The sequence below is a fragment of the Triticum aestivum genome, chromosome 5A (assembly GCF_018294505.1).
Source record: "Triticum aestivum cultivar Chinese Spring chromosome 5A, IWGSC CS RefSeq v2.1, whole genome shotgun sequence".
Lineage (NCBI taxonomy): Eukaryota > Viridiplantae > Streptophyta > Magnoliopsida > Poales > Poaceae > Triticum > Triticum aestivum.
This window is the reverse complement of record NC_057806.1, coordinates 488,194,484-488,218,386: the sequence shown is the minus strand read 5'-3', so window position 1 is coordinate 488,218,386 and position 23,903 is coordinate 488,194,484. Positions and strand designations below refer to the sequence as shown.

Sequence of the window (23,903 nt, the reverse complement as noted above, 5' to 3'; positions counted from 1 at the left end):
CATATCTCCAATATTCATCATATGATAAAAAAATTTAACACAAAAAATTATGAACTAGGTTCATCTTGAGGGTTCAACATTTGTTCTCCAACTATATCCACTACTTGCATCATAGCATATCAACATGCATCATCATATCACAATAAAATCCTCCAACATGCATCATACCAAAAACAATCCTCCAAAGATAATATGAACTAGGGTTCATCTTCACATAACCATACCAACTAGTGACTAGAGTTCATATCTAACACAATATAACATCTAAAATCAACCTAAATCAATCCTAGGGTTCAAAATAATTAAATCTAGTGCAAAAAGGGGAGTGATTTGAATCAAATAATGCGACGAATCGGAAGCTATTTGACTAAAAATAACTGAAGGGATCGAATGAGCTTACTTTGCTTTCTTCGGGGCCATCTCGATCCTCAAAAACAGTGAACAAACGACGAAGATCAGAGGGGGGAGTGGAGGAGATGAGAGAGGGGGCGAGAGGAAGAACTCCTCTGTTCTTGGGGCGGTTGGTTGGGAGGAGAAGGGGGAGGGGTGGGGCGGCCCACGGCTTATAACTGCCCTAAACCCTATCGCCAGGGTCCCTGGCGGTAGTGTCGGACAGCCTACCGCTAGGACCAGCGGCGGTAGGGTGGGACGAAGACCGTTAACGCTGCTGACGTGGATAAGTATCCTATCGCCGCAGGTTCTGGCGGTAGGCTGTCTAACCCTACCGCCAAAACCCCTGGCAGTAGGAAAAATGGTCAGATCCCGAAATTCTTTCCAACAGGGGTCAGATCCTGAATTTCTATGCAAAAAGGGTCAACACACGAAATTTGGCCGCTAGGCGAGCTGCATTCGCTTTGCTTGCCTCCTCCGTCCACCGGCCGCCGGTTGGGCGTACAGTGCATGGATGGATGAACAACCATGCAGTGAATGAGGTGTAGCGGAGACAGTGGCAACTGAGTGGACCACGCAAAAGGGGAATCTCGCAGCTACGTGTTTCTCCCTTTCCATCCTCACCCCTGTGCTGCACCTGCGTGCATGCATGCAGGCGGCCCTTTCGGCCCCTTCCGGTGCGGGGCGGAGGCCCGAGGGATTCGTCATGCCACACAATCAGACCCACTCAGAGCATGTACAATGATGTTATCTTAGGAGTATCATGTAGGATAAATGATGAGGTAAAGGAGTGAGAACTCATAAGAAAAGACATGTCTTGAGAAGACAAGAGATGACCTCTTAGCATAATATGTCTCACCATATTTTCAGGAATGACTAGTTATTGAAGATAAAGCTAAGAGATGACTAATTGTAGACATATTTTTTTCTCATCTCTAAATTACATGCAAGTATTAAGATAAGACTATCTTATGAACCATTATACATGTCATCAATCAGATCTAATCGTTAAATATATAAAATAGGTAAATGTTTCCAGCCGGAGGGCCGGCGAAACGTTCCGCCGGTCACGTCCCACTCTCGCAAGGACCCACACGCATCACCGCTTTAGTTTTCTTATCCGCTCGCACAGAGCGCTCCTGGCCATTCGTACCCCCCCATCTTCTTCCCCATGGCATCCAAAATCACCTTCTCGCCGCCGATGATCCCCGCAAACAGGCGCCTACTTCTAGAGGCACCCACCACCGCGCGCGGCAAGGGGAGGAGGTCATGGCATGCAGGTCCTCCATCCTCATGGCTGTGCGCGGCGGGGGCGTGTTGCAACCATTGCTTGGTCATGGCTTTGGGGCGGCTGCGGCGGACGGCGGGTGCTGAAAAGGACATCCACGGGTGCTAGAGACGATGGCCATCAATGCTGCAACCGGCCATGGCGACAACAACCGTTGTCCCAATTTGCTGCGACGAGCACCGACCGGTGAGGATGGGGACGACCATTTTTTCCTTTTTTGCCAGAACCAATTCTCTGTTTTGTTGGAACCGGCATCCCAATTTGCTGCCATAGCGAGCAACAACCTGGAACCGGGTAATTTTTTGCTACAATCGACCCCCCCCCCCCCCCCGAGTCCTTCCTAATGTGTTATTTTTTGCTGGAACCTGTATTTAATTTTGCTGGAACCGGGTAATTTTTTGCTACAATAGATTGACGGGAGTTCTCGCTGGTGAGTCGTTTTTGCTGCTACCGGTGTTCTACTTTGCTGGAACCGGGTAAATTTTTGCTGCAATCGATCCCCCAGAGTTCTTCCTAATGTGTTGTTTTGCTGGAATCGGGTAATTTTTTTGCTTCAACTGACAAATGGAGGATTTGTTGCTTTCGGAATTATTTTGCTGGGCATGATTGTGTAAGTCGACGACTGCCGCGACGCCGGTGGTGCTCCAACCATGGTGAAAGCGTTGGGACCCGCCATGCGCTGGAGCTGCAATGGCCTGGTTCGCGAGCTACAAACGCGACGTGCGGCGACGGACGAACTTCAGCAAAAGGGCTGGCAGGGGGTACGATGGTGGTGCTGCAACAAGCGGCGGCGCAAGGGAACGGGGTCCTGAAGCCTCGGTGACTCCCTGGAGATCAACGGTGGGGTGGGGGAGGCTTCGAACCCTGGTGGTCTTGATGGAGAGAGTGAAACAAGTGGCCTGAGCATGAAGAAACTTCCGCTCAGCAAGCAGACTAGGGGCGTATGTGTTTCAGTTATGTTTTGTGGTGCTCAGACTTTTGGTTAGAATGGTTAAAGGATGAAAAATGTGGGTTGGAATGATGGATTTTTTTTCCCAGATGTGTGTGATGATGTTTTTGTGGTGTATGCGTTTTGTGGTGCTCAGACTTTTTCCAGATGTATGCAAAAACAAGCAGACTAGGGGCGTATGCATTTTAGTTATGTTTTGTGGTGCTTAGACTTTTGGTTAGAATGATGAAACGATGAAAAATGTGGGTTGGAATGATGGATTTTTTTCCAGATGTGTGTGATGATATTTTGTGTTTGCCAGAACTAGGTGTGTTTGATGATGTTTATTCAGTTGTGTGATGATGTATTTTCATCATTGTATGAGTGAATTTTAATATAAAAAATGTGTTTGAGATTACTTTTGGGCTTTGCGTTAATCAGCTACATTGTTTTCCAAGTTTTAAAACATAAAACAATTCACAAAAGCGTCTCATAGGAAGAGTTTTTCGATCCACATAACTGAAAAAACATCATCAAATGCATTCATGTTTTTCATCATTTTGACAAAAATCATCAAACTTATAAGCTCCATATGCTAGTCTACTTCGACAGCATAAAGATAGAAATATGAAAATGCACAGAAACACCATAGTGCATACATGCTCACAAAATGGCCATTATTTTTTATAATCCTCACAATCGGAGGCTTCATTTTTTTGCAGAAGTCGTACCGCGACTTGGGGCAAGTCGGTGACAGCGCCAAATAAGATTGGACGTGGTTGAGGGGAGTTTTGGCCTTTTTAAGGGAGGTTGCATACGTGAAACAAGGCACTCCAGTCGATCACTTCCCGCGAACCACAACCACACAAACAGAACCCCTTTCCCGCACCCATGGCCTATAAATTCATTACCTCTGCTTCTGTCAAGGCATCAACAGGGGCAGATCGAGCCTAGCACTGGGCCCTGGGCCTGCTTCACCGCTACATTGTTCAGCGGTGCAAAAAATACTACAGTCAACAAAGGAATATATCCACACGCCCCGGGCCCAGCCCCCCCCCCCCCCCCCCCCCCCCCGGCCCGGGGCTTGCCTCCGCCACTGGGCACCAACACACCCCTCCAAGTTCTGTCTTAGTAGTACTGTTCTATCAACAACAAGGACGAAGGAGGGCATCATTTTTGTTCTGTAAGTTAGTTTTCTTTTTTTTCATCTTCTATTATGATTTGATGTTTTAGTTTATTTTTTGTGTCTTTCATGATGCCATTTTTTTATAAGCATGTGTTTCTTTTTTAGTTGTCTCCAAGGTTTAAAAAATCCCCAAAAGAAATGGCAAATGAATGCTCTTTTTGTCATCAACCAAAGGGATTTTGTCGTAGGTCTGACAGGAGAACTAGAGCGTTCAAAGTAATGATGCTTCAAGGCTTTGAAGAATCAATGGTAATTATTTAACATCTTTAGCTTTTTACAACTTTTCTGAAAAGTTTTTTAATGTAAAAAAGTTATCAAGTGGTGCCCTTCTACCTCAAAGAAACTTTTAGGAGTCACTTGGATCTTTTCATGGAAGATATAAGTGCTCATGGTCGAAGTTACGATTTTTCGTAGAGGAACAGGACGCGAGACATACATCTACGGTGCATACTAGGCAGCATTTGTGTGAGCACGCAATATAAAGATTGGCGATATTGTTCATTTCTATCCCGTAGCCTAGGGTAATCGGATCAAAATGAACAATATCGCCAATCTTTATATTGTGTGCTCGCACAAATGCTGCCCGGTATGCACCGTAGATGTATGTCTTCATGTCATGTTTCTCTATGAAAAGTTTGTAATTTCGACCATGAGCAAATATAACTTCCATGAAAAGATCCAAGTGGCTCCTCAAAGTTTCTTTGGAGTATTAGGGCACCACCTGATGATTTTTTTCATCTTAAAAATATTTAAAAACTAAAAAAGGCTGTAAAAAAAGCTAAAAATGTGAAACAATTAGCATTGATTCTTCAAAGCCTTGAACCATCATTGCTTTGAACACTCTAGTTCTCCTGTCAGACCTACGACAAAATCCCGTTGGTTAATAACAAAAGGAGCATTCATTTGTCATTTCTTTTGGGGATTTTTGAACCTTGGGAGACAACTAAAAAAAAGAAACACATGCTTATAAAAATGGCATATTGAAAGATACAAAAAAGTAAACTAAAACATCAAATCATACTAGAAGATAAAAAACAAGACAATAAAGAAAACTAACTTACAAAACAAAAATGATGCGCTCCTTCGTACTTGTTGTTGGTAGAGTCAATTACACCGGTGGTGCTTGAACTTGACGTAAACGGTCACTTTGGTGCTAGAACTTGTGGCATACATTGAACTGGTGCAATAACTTGACTCGGGTGTGCAAATACAGTGCTAACCGCACTTGGATACGAAATCAACGCTGACTTGGCCGCCAGCATGGCGTGGGGCCCTTTGTCAAAGACTAGAAGTGTGTGGCCTGTTTTTTTTCTCTTTGCAGAAAAACCTTGACATTTTTTATTTCTCACAAAAAAAGACCCTGTCCACGTGGTAGATGGTATTGTATTCTGTTTGCTGTATGGTAGGTGAGTCCCGACGTGAAAATTAAAGGGCAAAATGTTTTTTTTGGCGGGAATTAAAAAGGAAAATGTTAGACTCCTACACTCCAACACGTGACCATTTTTTTTTGAGAATTCAACATGACAACCTACTGTTAAGGCGCTTGCGCTCATAGCCACTGCACCAATTACATTCGGATGTCTAACAAGGATAACAGTCGTTAATGTAGTGTAAGGATGATACATGTGGGGCTTAAATTGGCTGCTGATAGTGCAACCCATTTGCACGCGCTAATTCTTTTTGAAATATTTGTGAAACGTAAGTAATTAAAATAATGTTCAAATATTTATTTTTTATAAATATTAGACATACAAACAATAATTAGTAGATAAAAACATTTAAACATACACACATCTATTATATAAAATTGTTTATCAAATATGGACATTTAAAATGTTTATTTAATAGAAAAATATACATTTTCTGCTTATATTTAATATTCAAATTGATGAATACAAAAATTTATCTAAAGTTGTGAAGACTGAAGCCAGACTGTGACATGGGCAAGGGTCGCAGTTTGAGACGTGGAGACCTCCTTTTTTCTTGTTAATAATTCTCGGTATGTATGCACGGGGCCCGCTGGCTATATAGTCGGAAAAAATGAAATGCCATCTTCCAACGTCGACATGGCCTTTTTGTGGGAAAATAATAATTCAAAGGGGTTTACGCAAAAAAATTGGCTGCACGCCCTCCTGTTTGCCTTTGGGTCACTGACGGCGGGACCCATGCCATGTTGGCGCGCCTAATCAGCGGCTCGGGCGTACACAACCGAGGTTTGCACCATATTTGCACGCATGAGCCAAATTGTTACATCAGTTCGATGTATGCCACAAGTTCTAGCACCAAAGTGACCGTTTGCGCCAAGTTCAAACACCACCGATGTAATTGACTCTTGTTGGTAGAATAGTACTACTAAGGCAAATTTTGGAGGGGTGTATTGGTGCCTTAACAGAAAGAGAGGTAATGAATTTATAGTGCATGTGCGGGATAGGGGGTTCTGTTTGTGTGGTTTTAGTTTTGCGGGAAGTGATTGTGTGGAGTGCCTTATTTCATGCATGCAACCTCCCTAAAAAAGGTCAAAACTCTACGCAACCACGTCCAATCTTACTTTGTGGTGTGACCGAGTTGCCCCAAGTCACGATATGATTTCTGCAAAAAAAATTAAAGCCTACGATTGTGAGGGTTACAATTTTTTTGGCCATTTTGTGAGCATGTATGTGTTGTGGTGTTTTTGTGCATTTTCATATTTCTATCTTTCTTCTGTTGAAGTAGACTAGCATATGAAGCTTATAATTTTGATGATGTTTTGTTAAAATGACGGAAAACGTGGATGCATTTGATGATATTTTTTCAGTTATGTGGATCGAAAAACTCTTTCTATGAGACATTTTTGTGATTTTTTTATGTTTTAAAACTTGTGAAAAAATGTAGCTGATTAATGCAAAGCCAAAAAATAATCTCAAACACAATATTTTAATTAAAATTCACTCATACAAAGACAAAAAGGCATCATCACACAACTAATAAACATCATCAAACACATCTAGTTCTGGCAAACGCAAAAACATCACCACACACATCCGGGAAAAAACCATCATTCCAACCCACATTTTTCATTGTTTAATCATTCTGACCAAAATTCTAAGAACCACAAAACATAACTGAAATGTATATGCCCCTAGTCTTCTTGTTCTTGCATACAAAAGTAGCTAACAAAAAACATAGAATTAAAAACAGCTTTTGCCACCATGTCGTGGTTACTATGTCTACAACTTCTAAACTCCTACCACCGGGCTTAGGATGTCAACAACACACATAACATCAAACCCGCTGACATTGCTGATCTGAAATGTGAAGAGAGCAGCAGTGCCAACTTGCATGTTGGACATTGTTGCAAAGACTCCCCACTCCTTGTTGGAAACCGTGCATCCATCTCTGTCCGTCTTGTACGCAACCCTTGAGCGCTATCCTTCTCCCAAACGAACGCCAACGAACCTTATCTCTGCAATGTTCAGCATCTCACGGACTTTGTTGGGTATTTTGTGTGCAAAGAAGAATAATAACAAAAAAAAGATAAGTTAGCAAAAACACGAAACAAAATGAGAAAAGGTTACATGTGTACAGAAAAAAATATATTGTGAAATTGCTTCCGGTGATAATTCAATCAAATTTGAAAAAGGTAAAAAAATGCACTTCATTAGTACAATGTACATGATGTATACATATATGACCACCTAAACTTGTGTGTGAGAGAAAGATTTTTTTTTTGGAAATGGAGGAGGACCCCCGGCCTCTGCATCTGGACGATGCATGCAGCCACTTTATTAATTACTAGTAGACTGCCCGTGCGTTGCCACGGGCTTCTGAAATATTTTTCTGAAGTTATGTAAATATAATGCATGATAAATTTCACAGATAAAGACAATATGACATGATCACAATTGCATAATAATTGAAGGTCACTTCACTTGTAATGTAAAGTGATCACGAAATGACAAATTGACAATGTGTACATACATAATTTGTTGGCCTGATAAAAAAACGAGTGAAAGTAGGCAATATGACGAAGGAAAGACTGATAACGACATTGAAAAAATACCTTCTATGGTAGCATTTAAATTAGCATCCTTTTTTGTTTGTTTATGAGATATCACCGCTTCCATATTATTATGTCGTAAAGTTTTTGATGAATTTTTAGCCCTTTTTAGTGGCATCGGTTCGGAACCCTTGTCGATGGATTCTTTTTGTGCATCTTCAAGTTCCATATCTATGTCTCCTATATTCTGAAAAAAATACATAAAGAATACACCTTTAACTATATACAAAGGATTAGCTATATGCACCTTCTCTCGTAGTGTTTCAGTCAGGCCAGTCATCGTTATATCAGTGCGTATGTCGGAACCCATCACTTTCTATCTATGATGAAAGAAACATATATAATATATATAATGAAAATAAAAGTGAAACTAACACAACAATTTTATTTTGTAAAATAGAAAATCCATTTTTCATATTATAAAAAAAGGATGTTGCATTTCTCTTGAAGCAAACAAACAACTATAATGTTCAATTGTACGTTCATATATAAATAAACAATCATCTGAAATTTCTTAAATCATTTTAATTTATTTATATATGCTAAGGAAAATTGTCCGACGAAAGATAACAGCATGCAAGCAATCCAACACAAACCAAGTATATTCGGGTTCTTCTCTCAAAAATTGTGTTTTTTGTGTGATACTTTGAATATATCTAATAAGTATAAAAAATATTTTTTGTATGATCCATGTTTAATTAATATGTATACACTTTAATATATAGTACTCTCTCTATACTGAAATAATTGTTGTTCTACGTTTCTAGTGTAAAATTCGTCACGTACAATTTTTTTGGTTGTTTCCTAAACTACCCTCCCACCTCTCTCGTCCACTCTCTCGCTCACTCACCCACTCTCTGGCTCGCCGCCGCCGCCGCCGCCTCTCCCTCGCACTCGTCGTGAGCGCCTCTCCGTCGCCCGTGTTGCCGGCGCCTCTCCCTCGCCCGCGTCGCTCTGCCTCTCCTTCTCGCGTCGTCGCCGCCACTCCATTGGCCCTCTTGCCGTCGCCCCTTCAGGATCCCATTTTTACTTTCCGACAGGTGGATCCGAAGCGCGGTGGCTCGACCTGCAACGCCGGCAGCTGCGGTACATCCCCCCTCCCTCCCTCGCTGCTGCTCATTACCGACCAGGGCTTTAATCTGGAGCTCATTTAACTTGGCCAGGGCTTTAATCTGGAGCTCCATGGCGTCCCACAAGTGCGGCGGCCAGATGGAGCGGATTCATTGCTCCTGCGTGCACCGGGCGCTCTGCGGCCTCCTGTTCATCAGCAGCAACAAGGCCAGCAACGTCTGGAGGGAGGTGCAGGGCAACTTCATCCCCTTCTGCTGCTGCCATGTCGAGGACGGTCCAGGAGCCGCTGCTCGTCCTGGCGGTGGACGACAGCCTCGTCGACTGCGTCGTCATATCCAGGATCCTCCGCAGCTCCAAATACAGAGGTGAGGCACCATCTCCATCTCATCCCATTCCATGACTGAATCTGAATGCACTGCAGCCTAGGCCAAGCAGACCTCAATGACTGTATCTGAATCTCTGTAAATCTGTATAAATCTTACTTCATGCACTTGTTGCAAGTCAATTCATCACCCTCCTCTCATTGGCAGCCAATTCTGAAACGTTTGCAAGTCAGTTCATCTTATTAACCTCGCCTGAATAAATGTTCTGAAGTGTTTTAGGTGGACACATTGCTGGAGCCGTGTGGCACTCCTAATGGTCTCAAGCATACTCCCGTAAAACATTTGGAGTACATTTGTTGGTTGAAGTACCAAGATATTGGTGGAACTTCATTCAAGGAGTAAAACATTTCCAGTACCAAGATTGCAGTAAATTTTGTGGAACTTCACTGCTTGAGACCATGTTAATGATGATGCTTGTGCAGTACCAAGATTCAGTATCAGTAGCCGAGTGTTGGTTGAAGTGACTGTTCAATTGTTCAGTGTTCGTTTTGTTATCTTCATTTCAGAAATTTATCTTTCCACTCCTTCTTCCTATCCTTCATGTAGAGACTATACTGCTTTACTTCAGACAAGTTTTCTTTAAAACCAAATGAATTAGGACTTGCATTGTAGTTTAAAGTTTATGCGCCTAATTTAAAGTTTAATTTCCCAGTAGATTTTGAATGTCTTTTCTTGGTTCTATACCAGAAAACACACTACTCCATTTTCTGGTGATACTTATCTGGTGATCACAAGATATAAATCCACTATTACCAGTACCATTATCTGGTGATCACAGAACCATTTGAAAATGATCAAAATGTACTCCTTTTCAGTTAATATAGAGTACTGAAACTGAAAATGTGCATACTGAAACTGAAACTGATCAAATGGAGTACAAAACCATTTGAAAATGACCAAGATGATCAAAATGGTCAAATGGAGTACTCCTCAATTAACGTAGAGTAGTTACAGTAATTATCATATCATCTTGCCCTCTTTAATTGTCACTCAACTGTCATGAATCGAGTGTTGTTTACTCCAACAATTATCTTATTTTTAATTGTCACTCCTACAAGCATTTCTTTCTCTTCTCTTTCTGGCTAATCACTCCACACAATTTAAATGATCATTCAAGTTCCTTTTGCAAATTCAAGTTTTGTAATGAACTGCTTATAAGATGGAGTATGTTCCTTTTGCCTCCCTTGTTAAGCAGTAGTTGTAGAGTACTCCTTTTCGAGATGTCGCCAAGAGTGGCTCCGACCGAGTTATCACCAAGTGGGGGTCAGCACAGATTTGTCGCCTCCATATCTTCAAGCGTCATGGCCTGTCGGCGCTTGTGATGAAATAAAACAAAACATTATTATTTCGGTGAACTGTACACATTAAATAGATAATGGGCCAAAATCTAACTTTGAATCATGTGACAAGGTTAGGATGTGAATTCTGTTCCGTCAGCACTATTTTATCATGTATGATATTTTCTCATTCTTTCCCAGAACTTGTCTCTTTCCTTGTTTTGGAACTGATGTTTTTTATATGGTTGCTTGACAGTATGAGCCAGAGCTATTTTCTGGTCTGATTTCTCCTGGGTGTACTATGCTTTCTAGTGTCTGATCTGATGGCAAGAATATTGTGTCGACGGTCAACCTGGACTGTAAATTGGATCTGAAAGCAATAGCTCTCCAGGCACGCAATGCAGAGTATAACCGCAAGGTAAAATCATTATCCTAAGGCATTCATAATGATGTTTGATTTTTTTTCTCTTATTGGGCTCGTGATGCTATATTTTCGAAAACATCCAAATTTTATCACTTTGCTAGCATCCAGTTTGATGATGCTACTAAATATCGAACCATCCAGCCTAACGTAGTGAAGTCACTGCCCTTATATAAGAAACAAAATAGCTAGTTCTTCGACCACACAAGCCCAAGAACGGTTCACACTTGCAATCCTCTAATTTTTCTACTACTAATAAAATGAGGAGAGACGTGACAAGCATTTCTGCTCAGATAAAGGGTGGTGCAGACCTGATTTATATATGTATATCCGGAACCCCAGCTCGCTGAGAATAAATGCCTCCGTCCCAAAATGTTTATATATGTTTTATGGATAGTGCAACGTTAAAATGGAATAGCCTATCAGATACTCCCTCTGTCCCAAAATAAATGCCTTGCCATTTGACCGAACTTCTCTAAACCTTGTATTCGTACTAGTCAAATTTTTTTGCACACATGATAAATTTTGACATTCGCCGGTGAGGAAAGGACATCAAAAGCTGCTACTATATACTGGGTTAAGTGGATGGAACAAAAATCACAAATCTATACCAAAATAATTTGTATATAGCCATAAAACAAAATCCATTGCAAGAAGATGCTACATACATACCTTGACCTACAGCAGCAGCAGCAGCCAAACGCCAATAGAGAGCACCTTCAATGAGCAGACTAAGCAGCATGTGGCGACGGGAAGTGGCATCACTTGACCACCATACAACAGTCATCATCAGGTCAATGTCCACACTACCCAAGCCTCAAACTCTAGGTTCATCTCTTTTGTCAATCTGTTGAGTTGAATTGGTGCTCTTGGTTAGTGAGAGACAAGATCCATGGAGGTAGATTGGGTACATGGGTTAGAACTTGGTCTCGAACTTGGTGTCGGGAAGATGTGGGTGCAGCCGGGGCGTAAACCATCAACAACCATATTCTTTGTGCTGAAAACATAGTCATGTACCCTTGTAAATACAATCATAATAAACCTTCTCTAATGTCGGTCACTACCCATCTCAATTCCCCTAACTCGAGGTTGCAACTTGCAACTTCAAGAATCATTCTAATAAAATCCAACCGCGAGTGTTTTGCCATCAGGGGCGATATCCCTGTCATGGAAGCACCACCTGTCAACTCCAAGCTTCTTCATGAACTCGAATTAAGATATCACCGAAACAGAAATCGAAGCATAAGTTGTTGGTTCCAGCCATGGACCTAAGACACAAGATCAAGTAATTCCCATACTTCTTCTCTTAGTCTTAGCCATGGCCAGGGAATTTGTGCCATCCTCCCAAGGCCAGTTCTTTGTAGGTGCACCAAAAGGATCTCCTCCAGTACCCCGAAACATATGCCAGAATGCCACACTAAACCGCAACCTAACCTGTAGCACAAAACATATATATAATCCTAGTGCAGCACATAATGTACAAGTAAATTAAAAGGATATATACCAAAAAGGCATAGTTGTGCAAATCATACTTACATTTTCTTTACAAGAATCACTTCCTCTGCGTTATACCACTTGTAAGAAAGCGTCCTCTTGCTAGTTGGACCATGCAGTACATTATTTCAAAAACAAATGTTAAACTGGAAGCAACCTTTTAACAACAATTAATCTGTTCAGTTCAAGGTCAATGGCCTCACCTCATAGTTGATCTTGGTAAAGGCCAGGAAGAACTCGCCCTCCCAATCATCGGAAGAGGCATCGACGCACTTGGCGTTGATGTCGGCTTAGCAGGTTACCCGTGCGGTGATCTGCAAGGAGCAACCAAATCAGAACCATGATCGTGTTAAGTTCATAGATCAAATCATGGGCATCATTCAGAGCAGAAAAATACCACAAAGTTAGCAATCCCCCGCTCACTGCAGCAGATGAACCACAAAGAAGGAAAATAAGAAGTTGGGCCAGAACACCTGCATCACGAAATCGGTCACCAAGAACAGCACACACTGCTCACTTGATCGATGGGCTCCGGGTGTTGTCTCTCCTCTACCTGGTCTCCCGGCATCCTCTGGATTCTGCTCCACCATCTCGATCGTCTCCCTTGGCGCCGAATTCTACACACCTCCCATCCTTCTCCTCATCCCGGAATGGGGTTAGGAGCTGTGCCACAGATCAAGGCACTTATACTCTCGCCGCAGCGCATGCAGAGAGACTCAGAGACTCGATTCCGTGAAGCGTCTCATCGCTGCTTAGGCATTCGCAGAGGAGCGGAGGTCCATCACAACGCGCCCTTCTCTGACCCTGCTGCAAGCTCGCCGTGTTGCCAAAATCCTAGAAGGCACTACAAGACAAAAAAATAGATTTGTAATTAAAATAATTTAGTTGTGAGATGTGAATATATTAAAAATTGAAAGCTTGGAAGAATAGAGATGGTCACATGGAACATACCGAATACCAATAGCGCACTAAAGACAATCACGAGGCAAATGCCCTTTCCGAGACCTCATTGTAGTAAATGTTTAAATAATATCCTTATCATCAACTGATTTGACTACCTCCTGCTCATTGTAACTTGTAATACATGACTTGAACCATTCATTATTGATCTTGCTATGCAGTTTGCTCCCTCTTAAAATAAGATCACAATTTGCTCTTTGTTAGTGCTCGACAGAAAAACAGAAGTGTTCATAAAACTTTAGAAAAAGACAAATAAAAAATATAGTCATGGAGCACTATAAAAAAAGACACATCCATGACATTTTGGGCCGAACGAAAAAAAATTCTGTCATACATATGACACTTCTATGACGATAATTATGACAAAACCCGGTATCATCATAGATGTGGTGGGCTCTTACTTCTATGACAAAAAATCATGATAGAAAATGGGCTTTTCGTCCTGGGCGGGCCGGAGACTCAGCTGCATGACATTCTTTGGGCCGTCCATAACGGAAAAAACCGTGGTAGAAGCGAGGGCGAGGAAAATTTCAGGGAGTTCCCGGTTACGGTGAAGGTCGGGGGCCGAGCGATGCGTGTTTCTCTCGTACACGTACGCGCATGTGTGCGAGGCGTTGGCTCTAACTGAACCCGAGCGAGGCGTTGGGCTCTAACTGAACCCGAGCGATTGCACTGCAGGCTACGCGTTACTGAACCCGAGCGATCGATCGATGACTGTTAACTGAACCCGATCGAGCGGTTCCTTCGCTACTGCTACTAACTGAAGCCGATTGATACTGCCTCTGGATGAACAGTGAGCGTTGCGCGCGCGGGGGGGGGGGGGGGGGGGGTTGGATGAACAGTTCCTGGTGGGGGTGGATGAACATGACCCCGTGGTGTTGCCTCTGGATGAACAGGACCCCGATCGATCGAGCCAGTTGGGGCTGGATGAACAGGACCCCGTGGAGGGCTGGATGAACAGGACCACCCCGTGGAGGGCAGGATGAACAGTAGACGGTGGAGGGCAGGATGAACAGTAGCCCGTGGAGGGGTGGTTGAACAGAAGCCTGTGGAGAGGGCTGGTTGAACAGTAGCCGGTGGAGTAGCGCGCGGTGGAGGCTGGATGAACATGAGTCCGTGGATGAACAGTCGCAGGTGGAGGCTGGAGGAGGTCGACGGTGGATGAACAGTAGCTCGTGGAGGCTGGAGGGGGTCAACGGTGAAGATGAACAGTATCCCGTGGAGTTCCGTTTTGCGGTACGCCACACCCCTCCCGATGAACAGGACCCCCGTTTCGACCGTAGCGCTCCAACACAAGTCCATTTTGTCCGTTTTGCGGTACGCCACACCCCTCCCGATCAACAGGACCCCCGTTTCGATCGTAGGAGGTCCGTTTCCTCCGTTTTGCGGTACGCCAGCCCTTCCCGATGAACAGGATTCTGTTTCGAACGTGGCCGGTCGAACACAAGGCCGTTTCCTCCGTTTTGCGGTACGCCATGCCTCGTTTCCATCACCTGTTCCGTCCAAGCCCTCCCGATGAACACGACCACGCATTTCGTTTCGACCCAGCCGGTTGGCTCCCACGCGTTCCGTTGCCTCCCATGAACACGACGCATTTCGTTGCCTTCCCATGAACACGACGCATTCCGTTGTCTCCTCATGAACACGACGACAACGCTGTTTCTCCGTTCCGATCCAGCCATGTACACGAGCCCTGACCGTACGTATGCGCGAGTAGGCGTTCGAGACCCTGCCCGTATGTACACATACGTGGTTGTATTTTATTTCTTGCACCCTGGCCGCTGTACGTACATGTACATGCTACGTGCGCGCCTCTACTACGACACGTGCGCGCCTCTACATCGACCAGTATGTACGTACACGTTCGCGACCAGAATGACAACGCTACGTACGCTTCGACCAGGTGGGTCCCGACTGTCAGGCACTTCCTTGTCTGCGAAGATGTAGCTGGTGGGTCCCAGCAGTCAGGGGGCGAATCGTTTTTTTTGCCCGGACGCATTTCCTTGCGTGCGAAAATGTAGCTGGTGGGTCCCAGCAGTCAGGGGGAAACGTTTTTTTGCGAAATAAAGTGGCCCGTCCGGTGGGTCCCAGTTGTCAGGTAGAGGAATCATTATTTTCCGCGTAATAAGGAGGCACTTCCTTGCTGCGGCCGTGGACCTAGCTGTTAGCCTCTCCACATACAGTCCACGTCCGATGGAAGTCGTTCCTTGACCATGTTGACCACGCCGCGTCGAGAGCACCAGGCCGATGGACGATGGCGAGGCCTAGGAAGGGGACGACACGGAGACAGGGAAGACTCGACAGTTGTTTCCCATGCGGAGGGGAGTACGACTGTACGAGGGTTTACTTGTTCGTCTGCTGTCGCCGGAGAATAACAACAGGTGTGGGTGAGTAGAGGAATGGCTAGGCTAGCGATGGGAGTACGGTCGGGCGGTGAGGCCTGCGCGGCAGCACAGCCGACCGCGAGGAGGAGGGAGCAGGCAGTCCCGCCGACGCTTGTTTGAGCGGCTGGAGCAGGAAGAGCAGAGATTGAAGAAGCACGACGGCCGTTGGATGGACATCCAACAGTCAGTGCTTGTTGTCAACCTTTTTTTAGGAAAGCCTCAAATTTGTGGAAAACAGCATACATCCCATCTCCATTATTTCTAATAATTTAGAGCCCATTTGCTAATTCTTAAGGTTTTTTTGAGTCCATATTCTTTTTGTTAGCATTACAACCCATATTGTGGCAACGGTTAAAAAATTATATGAAATTTTGCATATTTCGGTGCGGTCCGAACTGTTTTTAATCCCGAAATTTTGACTCACATTCAAATTGATTTTAAAAATAAATGTATATCAATATAAAATCAACAAATTCTCCGTGCATAAAAATTAATATAATTTAAAATCTTGAAATGGAAAAAAATATTTGAAATTAATTGCCGGTTTGATCTATTTTAAAATGTACAACCCATTTCTCATTACTGATGGGCCATTTTCTCGGCCAGTCAAATGAAAGCTCTCCTCGTCTTGAAAGATTTGCAGCCCAATAAGATTGACAAAGCGACTTACTTGGCAAATCACAAAAAAAACTGGGATGTGGCCGTGGACCCAGCTGTCAGCCTCTCCACGTACAGTACTCTTTCGATGGAAGTCGTTCCTTGACCATGTTGACCACGCCGCGCGGAGAGCACCACGGCGGTGGATGACGACAAGGCCTAGGAAGGGGACGACGCGGCAGTGCAAGCCCGCGCGGAGAGGACTACGAGGGTTCACTGGTTCTGCTGCGGTGTGAGGCTGTCGTCGCCGCAGGGCCTGGCCAGCGGTGAGAATAGTAGGGGGCGGTGAGGCCTCTGCGGCAGCACAGCCGGCCACGTGAGGCAGGAGCATGCGGCACGACCGGCGCTGCTTTGGGCGGCTGGAGCAAGAAGACCAGAGGTTGAAGAAGCACTACGGCCATTGGATGGACATCGTACGGTCACTGGAGCTAGAATCGTTCATATTGACTAAGTTGACAAAGCCCTTCGTCCCCGTCAACTTAGTAGGCCCACAAGTCAGCCTCCTAGCAAGGTGGGTCCCAGCTAGCCGGGGGAGTATTCATTTTTTTGTGCGTAATAAGGAGGCATTTCCGGTGGGTCCGAACTGACAGCGGGGGGAACGTTTTTTTTGCGAAATACGGTGGCCCGTCCGGTGGGTCCCAGCAGTCATGGGGAAACGATTTTTTTCGCAAAATACTGGTGGCCCGTCCGATGGGTCCCCACTGTGAGGTGGAGGAATAATTATTTTTCGCGTAATAAGGAGGCACTTCCTTGCGGCTGCCGTAGACCCAGCTATCAGCCTCTCCACGTACAGTACTCTTCCGATGAAAGTCGGTCATTGATCACATTGACCACGCCGCGCCGATAGCACCACGACGATGGACGACGGCGAGGCCTAGGAAGGGAACGACGCGGAGTCGTGCAAGACGCGGCAATGGATGCCCACGCGAAGAGGAGTACGAGCGTTCCCTGATTCGGCTGTGGTGTGAAGCTGCCATCGCCGCAGAATAACAGAGGGTGGGTGAGTGGAGGGATGGCCTGGTCAGTGGTAGGAGTAGTATGGGGGCGGTGAGGCCTTCGCGGTAGCACAATCGGCCACAGGAGGCAGGAGCAGGCGACACGACCGGCGCTGTTTTGGGCGGCTGGAGTAAGAAGACCAGAGGTTGAAGAAGCACTATGGCCATTGGATGGACATCATACGATCACTTGAGTATTGGCTAAGTTGACAAAGCTCTCCATCCCTGTCAACTTAGTAGGCCCACAAGTCAACCCAACAATATGGTGGGTCCCAGCTAGCAGGGGTATTCATTTTTTGGGCGTAATAAGAAGGTACTTTCTTGCGTGCGAAGATATAGCTGGTGGGTCCGACCTGTCAGCAGGGGGAACATTTTTTTCGTGAAATACAGAGGCCCTTCCTGTGGGTCCTAACTGTTATGTGGAGGAATCATTATTTTGCGCGTAATAAAGAGGCATTTTCTTGCGCGCGGCCGTGGACCCAGTTGTCAGCCTCTCCACGTACAGTCCATTTCCGATGGATGTCGTTCATTGACCACATTGACCAGGCCGTGCCGAGAGCACCAGGGCGGTGGACGAAGGTGAGGCCTAGGAAGGGAACGACACGGAGCCAGGGAATACTCGCTAGTTGTTTCCCACGCGGAAGAGTACGAGGGTTTACTGGTTCGTCTGCCGTCGCCGGAGAATAACATCATGTGTGGGTGAGTAAAGGGATGGCTAGGCCAGCGATGGGAGTACGGTGGGGCCGTGAGGCCTGCGTGGCAGCATAGCTGGCCGCGGGAGGAGGGAGCAGGCAGTCCCGCCGGCGCTTGTTTGAGCGGCTTGAGCATGAAGAGCAGAGATTGAACAAACACGACAGCCGTTTGATGGACATCCAACAGTCACTGCTCTCATGTGTTGACTAAGTTGACAGGGCATTGCGTGTGCGTCAACTTTTTTTTATGAAAGCATATGCGTCAACCTGTAGTAGGCGCACAAGTCAGCCCCAAATCTATGGAAAATAGCATACAACCCATCTGCCATTATTTCTAATAATGTATAGCTCATTTGCTAATTCTTAAGAATTTTTTTGAGCCCATCTTCTTTTTTTAGCATCACACCCCATATTGTGGCCACGGTTAAAAAGTATACGAAATTTTGCATATTTCGGTGCAGTCAACTGTTTTTAATCCAGAAATATCGATTCACATTCAAACTATTTTGAAAAATAATTTATATAAATATAAAGTCCAAATAATTGTCCACGCATAAAAATCAATGGAATTTAAGATCTTGTAATGAAAAAAAACTGAAACTAATTCCTGGTTTAATGTGTTTTAAAAATGTACAGCCCATTTCTGGGCAAACCGAATAAAACTCTCCTCGTCTTGAAAGATTTGCAGCCCAGCAGGACCGATAAAGCAAGTAGGCCTTGTTTGGGTATTTCTTAAAAAAAATAGAACTGGGCTAGCCATTTTCAGCAAGAAAAAAATACAACTGGGCTCATGATGTGGTAAACATAAATAAAACCCTGGCTAGACGGGTCATAGCCCCCGCACAACCCTGTTGTTACCCTGATCCGTCGCTAAAACTAGTATAAATAACAACTGCTTGTTCCTTAAAAAAACTGCGCGACTTGCTGGGTCCCTGGTGTCAGCCGCTCGTAGTGTAATTCTCTCATTTATTGACTATGTTGACAATGGCGTGAGCCCCAGATGTCCAACCATTAGGAGGAACCATATTTTTGGGCTTGTACTATAGAGGCACTTGCTTGCGTATTGCCATGACGCTAGTGGGTCCCTACTGTCATCCTCTCCACGTACAATCATCTCTTTGTTCCTCTCGGTTGTTGACGACATTGACAACACAAGAGGGTGGCGCACCGCGCACGGCGAGCGAACCAAGGCCGCAAGACGGAGGACGACGACGAGGCCTCGGACGGAACGAACAGGAGCCATTGAAGATGCGTCGGTCCAGTCGCAGACGGAGGGGAGTACGAGGGTTGACTGGTTCGGGCGCGGGTGCATGTTGGGGCTGACGTCGCTGGAGAATAACAGGACGTGTGGGGGAATAGAGGGAGGGACTGGCCAACGTTGAAGGGTACGTACGGTAGGGCGGCGGAGGCGCAGCCATGCGAGGCGGGAGCAGGCGAAGCCGACGGGGTGGTTTGGTTTGGGCGATTGGAGGAAGAAGAAGACAAGAGATAAAAGATACACGACAGATGTTGGATGTCAATCCAACGGCTGGTAGGCAGAATCGTTTGTTGACTGGCTAGTAAGTCGACACCACCTTGGATAGGCTATTTTCTCGCGGGTCCCAAATGTCAGAATCTAAATCTGTCACGTTCATGTAGCCTTTCCTATGAAAATTTACAGCCCATTTGATGTGCTAGTTTGAAATAAGTTTGTGGGTGCTGGTGGGGGCTAATCACTTGGCTTCTGTAATGCACAATGAGCTCAAGCAGCCGACAAGAGTAATGTTATTTCCCTTGGTTTGGATTTGTTACAATATTTCACTCTAAATTAAACGAATGGCAAGCCATTTGCTTTGTTTTTTAAAAAGTATAACAGTCATAGCCGAGTTGAAAAGGGCAGGAACATCTAACTCCAGCTTACAAACTGTACAAAAGCACGAGGGTTAATTGTTCATCGGGTTTACAAAAAAAGCAGATTGAAAAGGGCAACAACATCTAACTCCAGCACTGTTTTCGACAGTCACAGTCAAATGGATCGGTCAGGTCCAGGTCCATAGAATGAACATCCTGGGTCGTAAAATTTACTGGATTATGACCACAATATGTTGTAAATAGAAGCCCGACACGTCCAGAAGCTCTTTTGCCCACCTGAAACTCCTTTTTTTTTTGCTCTTCGACATACCCATCCGTCAAAACCATGCTGCTGATAAACTTAAGCCTGATGGACAATAGTAACCTCGCATTCAGCAAGAAGAATATGACAAATCTTGTGTTTGCACGGTTGGCTACATATTGTTCTAGCGTTATTGTCTTCAATTGAATCTCATGAGAAGTGAGAAAATCCCGATTCTTACGAATCCACTGATTGATTATAACTTTCTTACCCCGTCCTGTTGCCTAAATAGACATGACGATTGAAAACAATTAAGGTCTAAAAGAAGAGTGTCAAAAGAGCAACAGTTGAACGGTTAATTCTAATACACTATATGCGGGCTTCCAATGTGCGTCAAATTATCACCTTTATATACAACTTCTCCAGACATGGAAAGCATTGCAGCAAGCCAATAATCTTGTTCAGATCAAAACTATTCATTTGGATATATAAGATCTTGACAGAATCCAGCACCATTCATAGGCCATCTATGAAGAAACTCTTCATTGAGCATAGAACATAATATTAGTACAAAATGTGTACTCCAAGATGATATATAAATTATGCGCAGAAATTTAAAATGCAGCTTATGGTTACAAGTGTAGATGATAATATAAAGTATCTGAAGAACTATGGAGCCAAACACCATATTGAAATGAGCACAGAGATCATGTATTACACCCAAGGTTTCCAGTTTAGGCGCAGAGAGGATGGTTATTTGCAACGGTGAATAACTAGAATCAAGGATCAACCTTTGAAGTGAAGGGGCACCTTGGATGATGAGCTGCCTTCCGTCAAAAGAAATTCCAATTCTTACAAGGTTAGGCGACTTTATTTGGAGACAACCGATTCTAACTGTGAAAATAAGCACCAAGCACTCTAGCGCAGGGCAACTGGAGTGGATGATGATGTGCAATGAGGCCTCAGATATACGAACCCGCACAAGTGAAAGTTTTTTGAGAAATGGGAGTCGAAGGTTTAGTACCAGATTGTCTGGTAGGTAGCACTGCGCAAAGGTGGCGGTGTGGAGAGAGGACGAAAATCCCGAGATGGACATCGGTGCTGAGGGAACAAGTTCATGGCGTTCGGTATGTGGTATGTGATTTTCAGGGAAATAGTAGAACTCAAGCAGCTGTAGTTCTATGAATTCAGGGGACTCCAGCCAGGCGTCCACCGTGCAGGGCATGGTATGCTTGCTCAGGTAGCATGACGGGATGCAGAGGCTTTGAACGGAGCCCTGGTGGGAGGAGATGACAGCTCTGGGAATTTCAAAATCATTGAAAAGAGATAGCTGACGACAGTCGAGATTAAGGGGAACAGCGCGCCATGAAAGGCGCCACCGAATTGAGAGGACTTGGGTGCGGCAGCAATCCTTGGTGGGGAGAAGCGAGATGATCTTCCCAAGGATGGCATCCGGGAGATCGCTTATGCGGTCCACCCGAGATTCTACGGGTTCCTGGGATCCGGTGGGGGCGGGGTCGCCGCTTCTCCCCGCGCTGCCGGGTATGGGATCTACAACAGGCATCGCCGCTGGCGGGAGCCTCATCTTCTTGGCGCTAGGGTTAGCCGACTCCATTTTCCTCGAGGACGTCGCGTCGCGCTCACGGATTTGAGCAGAGTAACGAATGATGAGCCTAGTTGCAGTGCGAGCGAAGAAGAAGGGGAGCTGGGGGTTTTCTGTAGGAGTGAGGAAGAAGGGGAGCTGGGGTTTTCTGTAGGAGTGAGGTGAGGAATTTGGGGGTACAAGTGGAGCGAGCTAACGTGAGGTGGGTGGGTAGCGCCTCTCATTCAGTAAATATATGGGTTTTTGAATTGATTTTACTATTTACTAGTGTGGATGGACTATTTTGTCTTGGGACCCGAGAAACAATTACTACTAGTATAGGTGGAGACACTCTACAGCTACCCAGAAAAACAATTACTACTAGTACAGTGCAGACACTATACCGCTTCTGGCTCCTCCTAGGTAATTGAAACGCCTCCCTCTACTGAATGCCGTTATACTTTTGTTCACTAACATGCGGGCCATGCAGCGCTCGGCTCCAAATGCTATCCACCAAATTAGAAGGCAGTATGCAGGCAGAGAGTCACCTGGGTCGTAGCGTGGCAGTAATGAGCCGTCGTATCACAAAATCCCACCTCCCCGCAGTCTAAGTTTGACGGACGAATCAACCATTATTTCACTCTTCGCTGAATCCCCTTCTCCCTCACCGTCTTCAAGAAAGGCAACACTTGCATCTGCCACTGTTCTTCTCTCCGAATGAAGGAAAGATAAGCGGATCCGTGATGTTGGTATATTTTCGTTCAGAGGAATTTTTTTTGCAAAGCAGTAACCGATCCTCACTCTCTTTTTTGTTTCATTGTCATTGCGATTGTGTTTTCCTTTTAGTGGACTCCTAGTATTCGTCAGTTTCATGATGGACCAAGGAGAACCAGGCAAAGATCTGCCGATATTGGAGCAGACGCGGGAGGCTGATCCCCACGAGATAGAGAGCTCCAAGAAGATGGAGGCAACCACCGAGGCGACCCCAGATATTGAGATGGTCAACGCCCCGTTTGAGGTTACAGCCCCCGTGGCACTGAAGGAGCAGTTTTCCCTCTTTGAGGATGTGTCCCCCCCGGCTGAGCTGACCAAGGTGATTTCCTTCTTTGCCGATCTTAATTATGGTTTTTCATCTAAGTATGTGGTGATTTTTTTTAGAAAATGAAGTATGTGGTGATTAATAATGTAAAATTTTATTAGCTTCGATGCCATGGTATACGTAGTGGTTTAAATAACTTGTGTTTCTTATACTGAAAAGTAATTCAGAATTTGTTTCTGTTTCAATTAGAGCCCTGATGTAGACAAGGATTGTGTGGTTGTACATGTCATTTGCTATGAGGCGGACGACCTGAATATACGCACTGGAAAAACAGAGTTCTTAGGCTGTTGGATCCTGGTAGCCATTTGCGGTTATACCAATGAAGAGTTGTATTCCAGCCTCACTGTTGTCAGGCGTGTTGTCCAGGGTGTACTGAAGCACAAGAAGTTCAAAGCTACTCCTTCGTTTGTGAGGAATACTGTTCTTGTCAAGCTTACACAGGAAGATGACGTGGCATGCCTCCACAAACAAGTTTATCAGTGGCAAGGCCACAAGGTTGTCTTCATGAAGGTTCACAGGATTGAGCTGCTGCGGGACGTCCTCGATGATGTTCATGGCAAGGTCCGTCTTGTGTCCATCCCAAATTAGATCGAGGCATGAAATAGTTGCCCCAACTAGTGTTTAATAATAGTTTGAATTGTGTCTAATTATCCGAACCTTGCCTGTTATCGACCCCTCTAGGGCTAGTACTTTGTTTGAATCCGTCTATGGGAACTGCTGCTACTTTTGTGTGCCCGTGAATCATGTGAGAACCATCGTAATTGTTGCCAAAACAGATGCGTCCTCACTAGTTTTTTCATGAATATAGCATGGTAAGACATAAGTTGTCATGATTTATCATACGAGCAGTGTGTGTTTTGATGAAATAGAGTACTCGTTCGAGAACCGTGCGCCGACGTATACATAAGTACTTGTAAACACTGTTGGTGCTACCCCACTTGTAAGCAGTTGTGCAAAACACGTCACAT

General features: G+C 44.9%; 1 protein-coding gene across 3 annotated transcripts; it reads left to right on the top strand.

The window, feature by feature from the left end:
- The first annotated feature begins 8,559 nt into the window (after nt 1-8,559).
- Nucleotides 8,560-23,697, top strand: LOC123104255 (uncharacterized). 3 transcript variants are annotated; one of them, XM_044526036.1, is made up of 6 exons: nt 8,598-8,914; nt 8,992-9,264; nt 9,502-9,763; nt 10,816-10,977; nt 22,683-22,929; nt 23,125-23,697. In XM_044526036.1, exons 4-6 carry the CDS (start codon nt 10,958-10,960, stop codon nt 23,521-23,523), a joined length of 666 nt encoding a protein of 221 aa, XP_044381971.1. In that variant the 5' UTR covers nt 8,598-8,914; nt 8,992-9,264; nt 9,502-9,763; nt 10,816-10,957; the 3' UTR covers nt 23,524-23,697. The 3 variants fall into 3 exon arrangements, with proteins under 3 accessions (XP_044381972.1, XP_044381970.1, XP_044381971.1); XM_044526037.1 differs by lacking the exon at nt 9,502-9,763 and having other exon boundaries at nt 8,560-8,914; XM_044526035.1 differs by having other exon boundaries at nt 8,597-8,914; nt 9,494-10,977.
- Nucleotides 23,698-23,903: the final 206 nt, after the last annotated feature.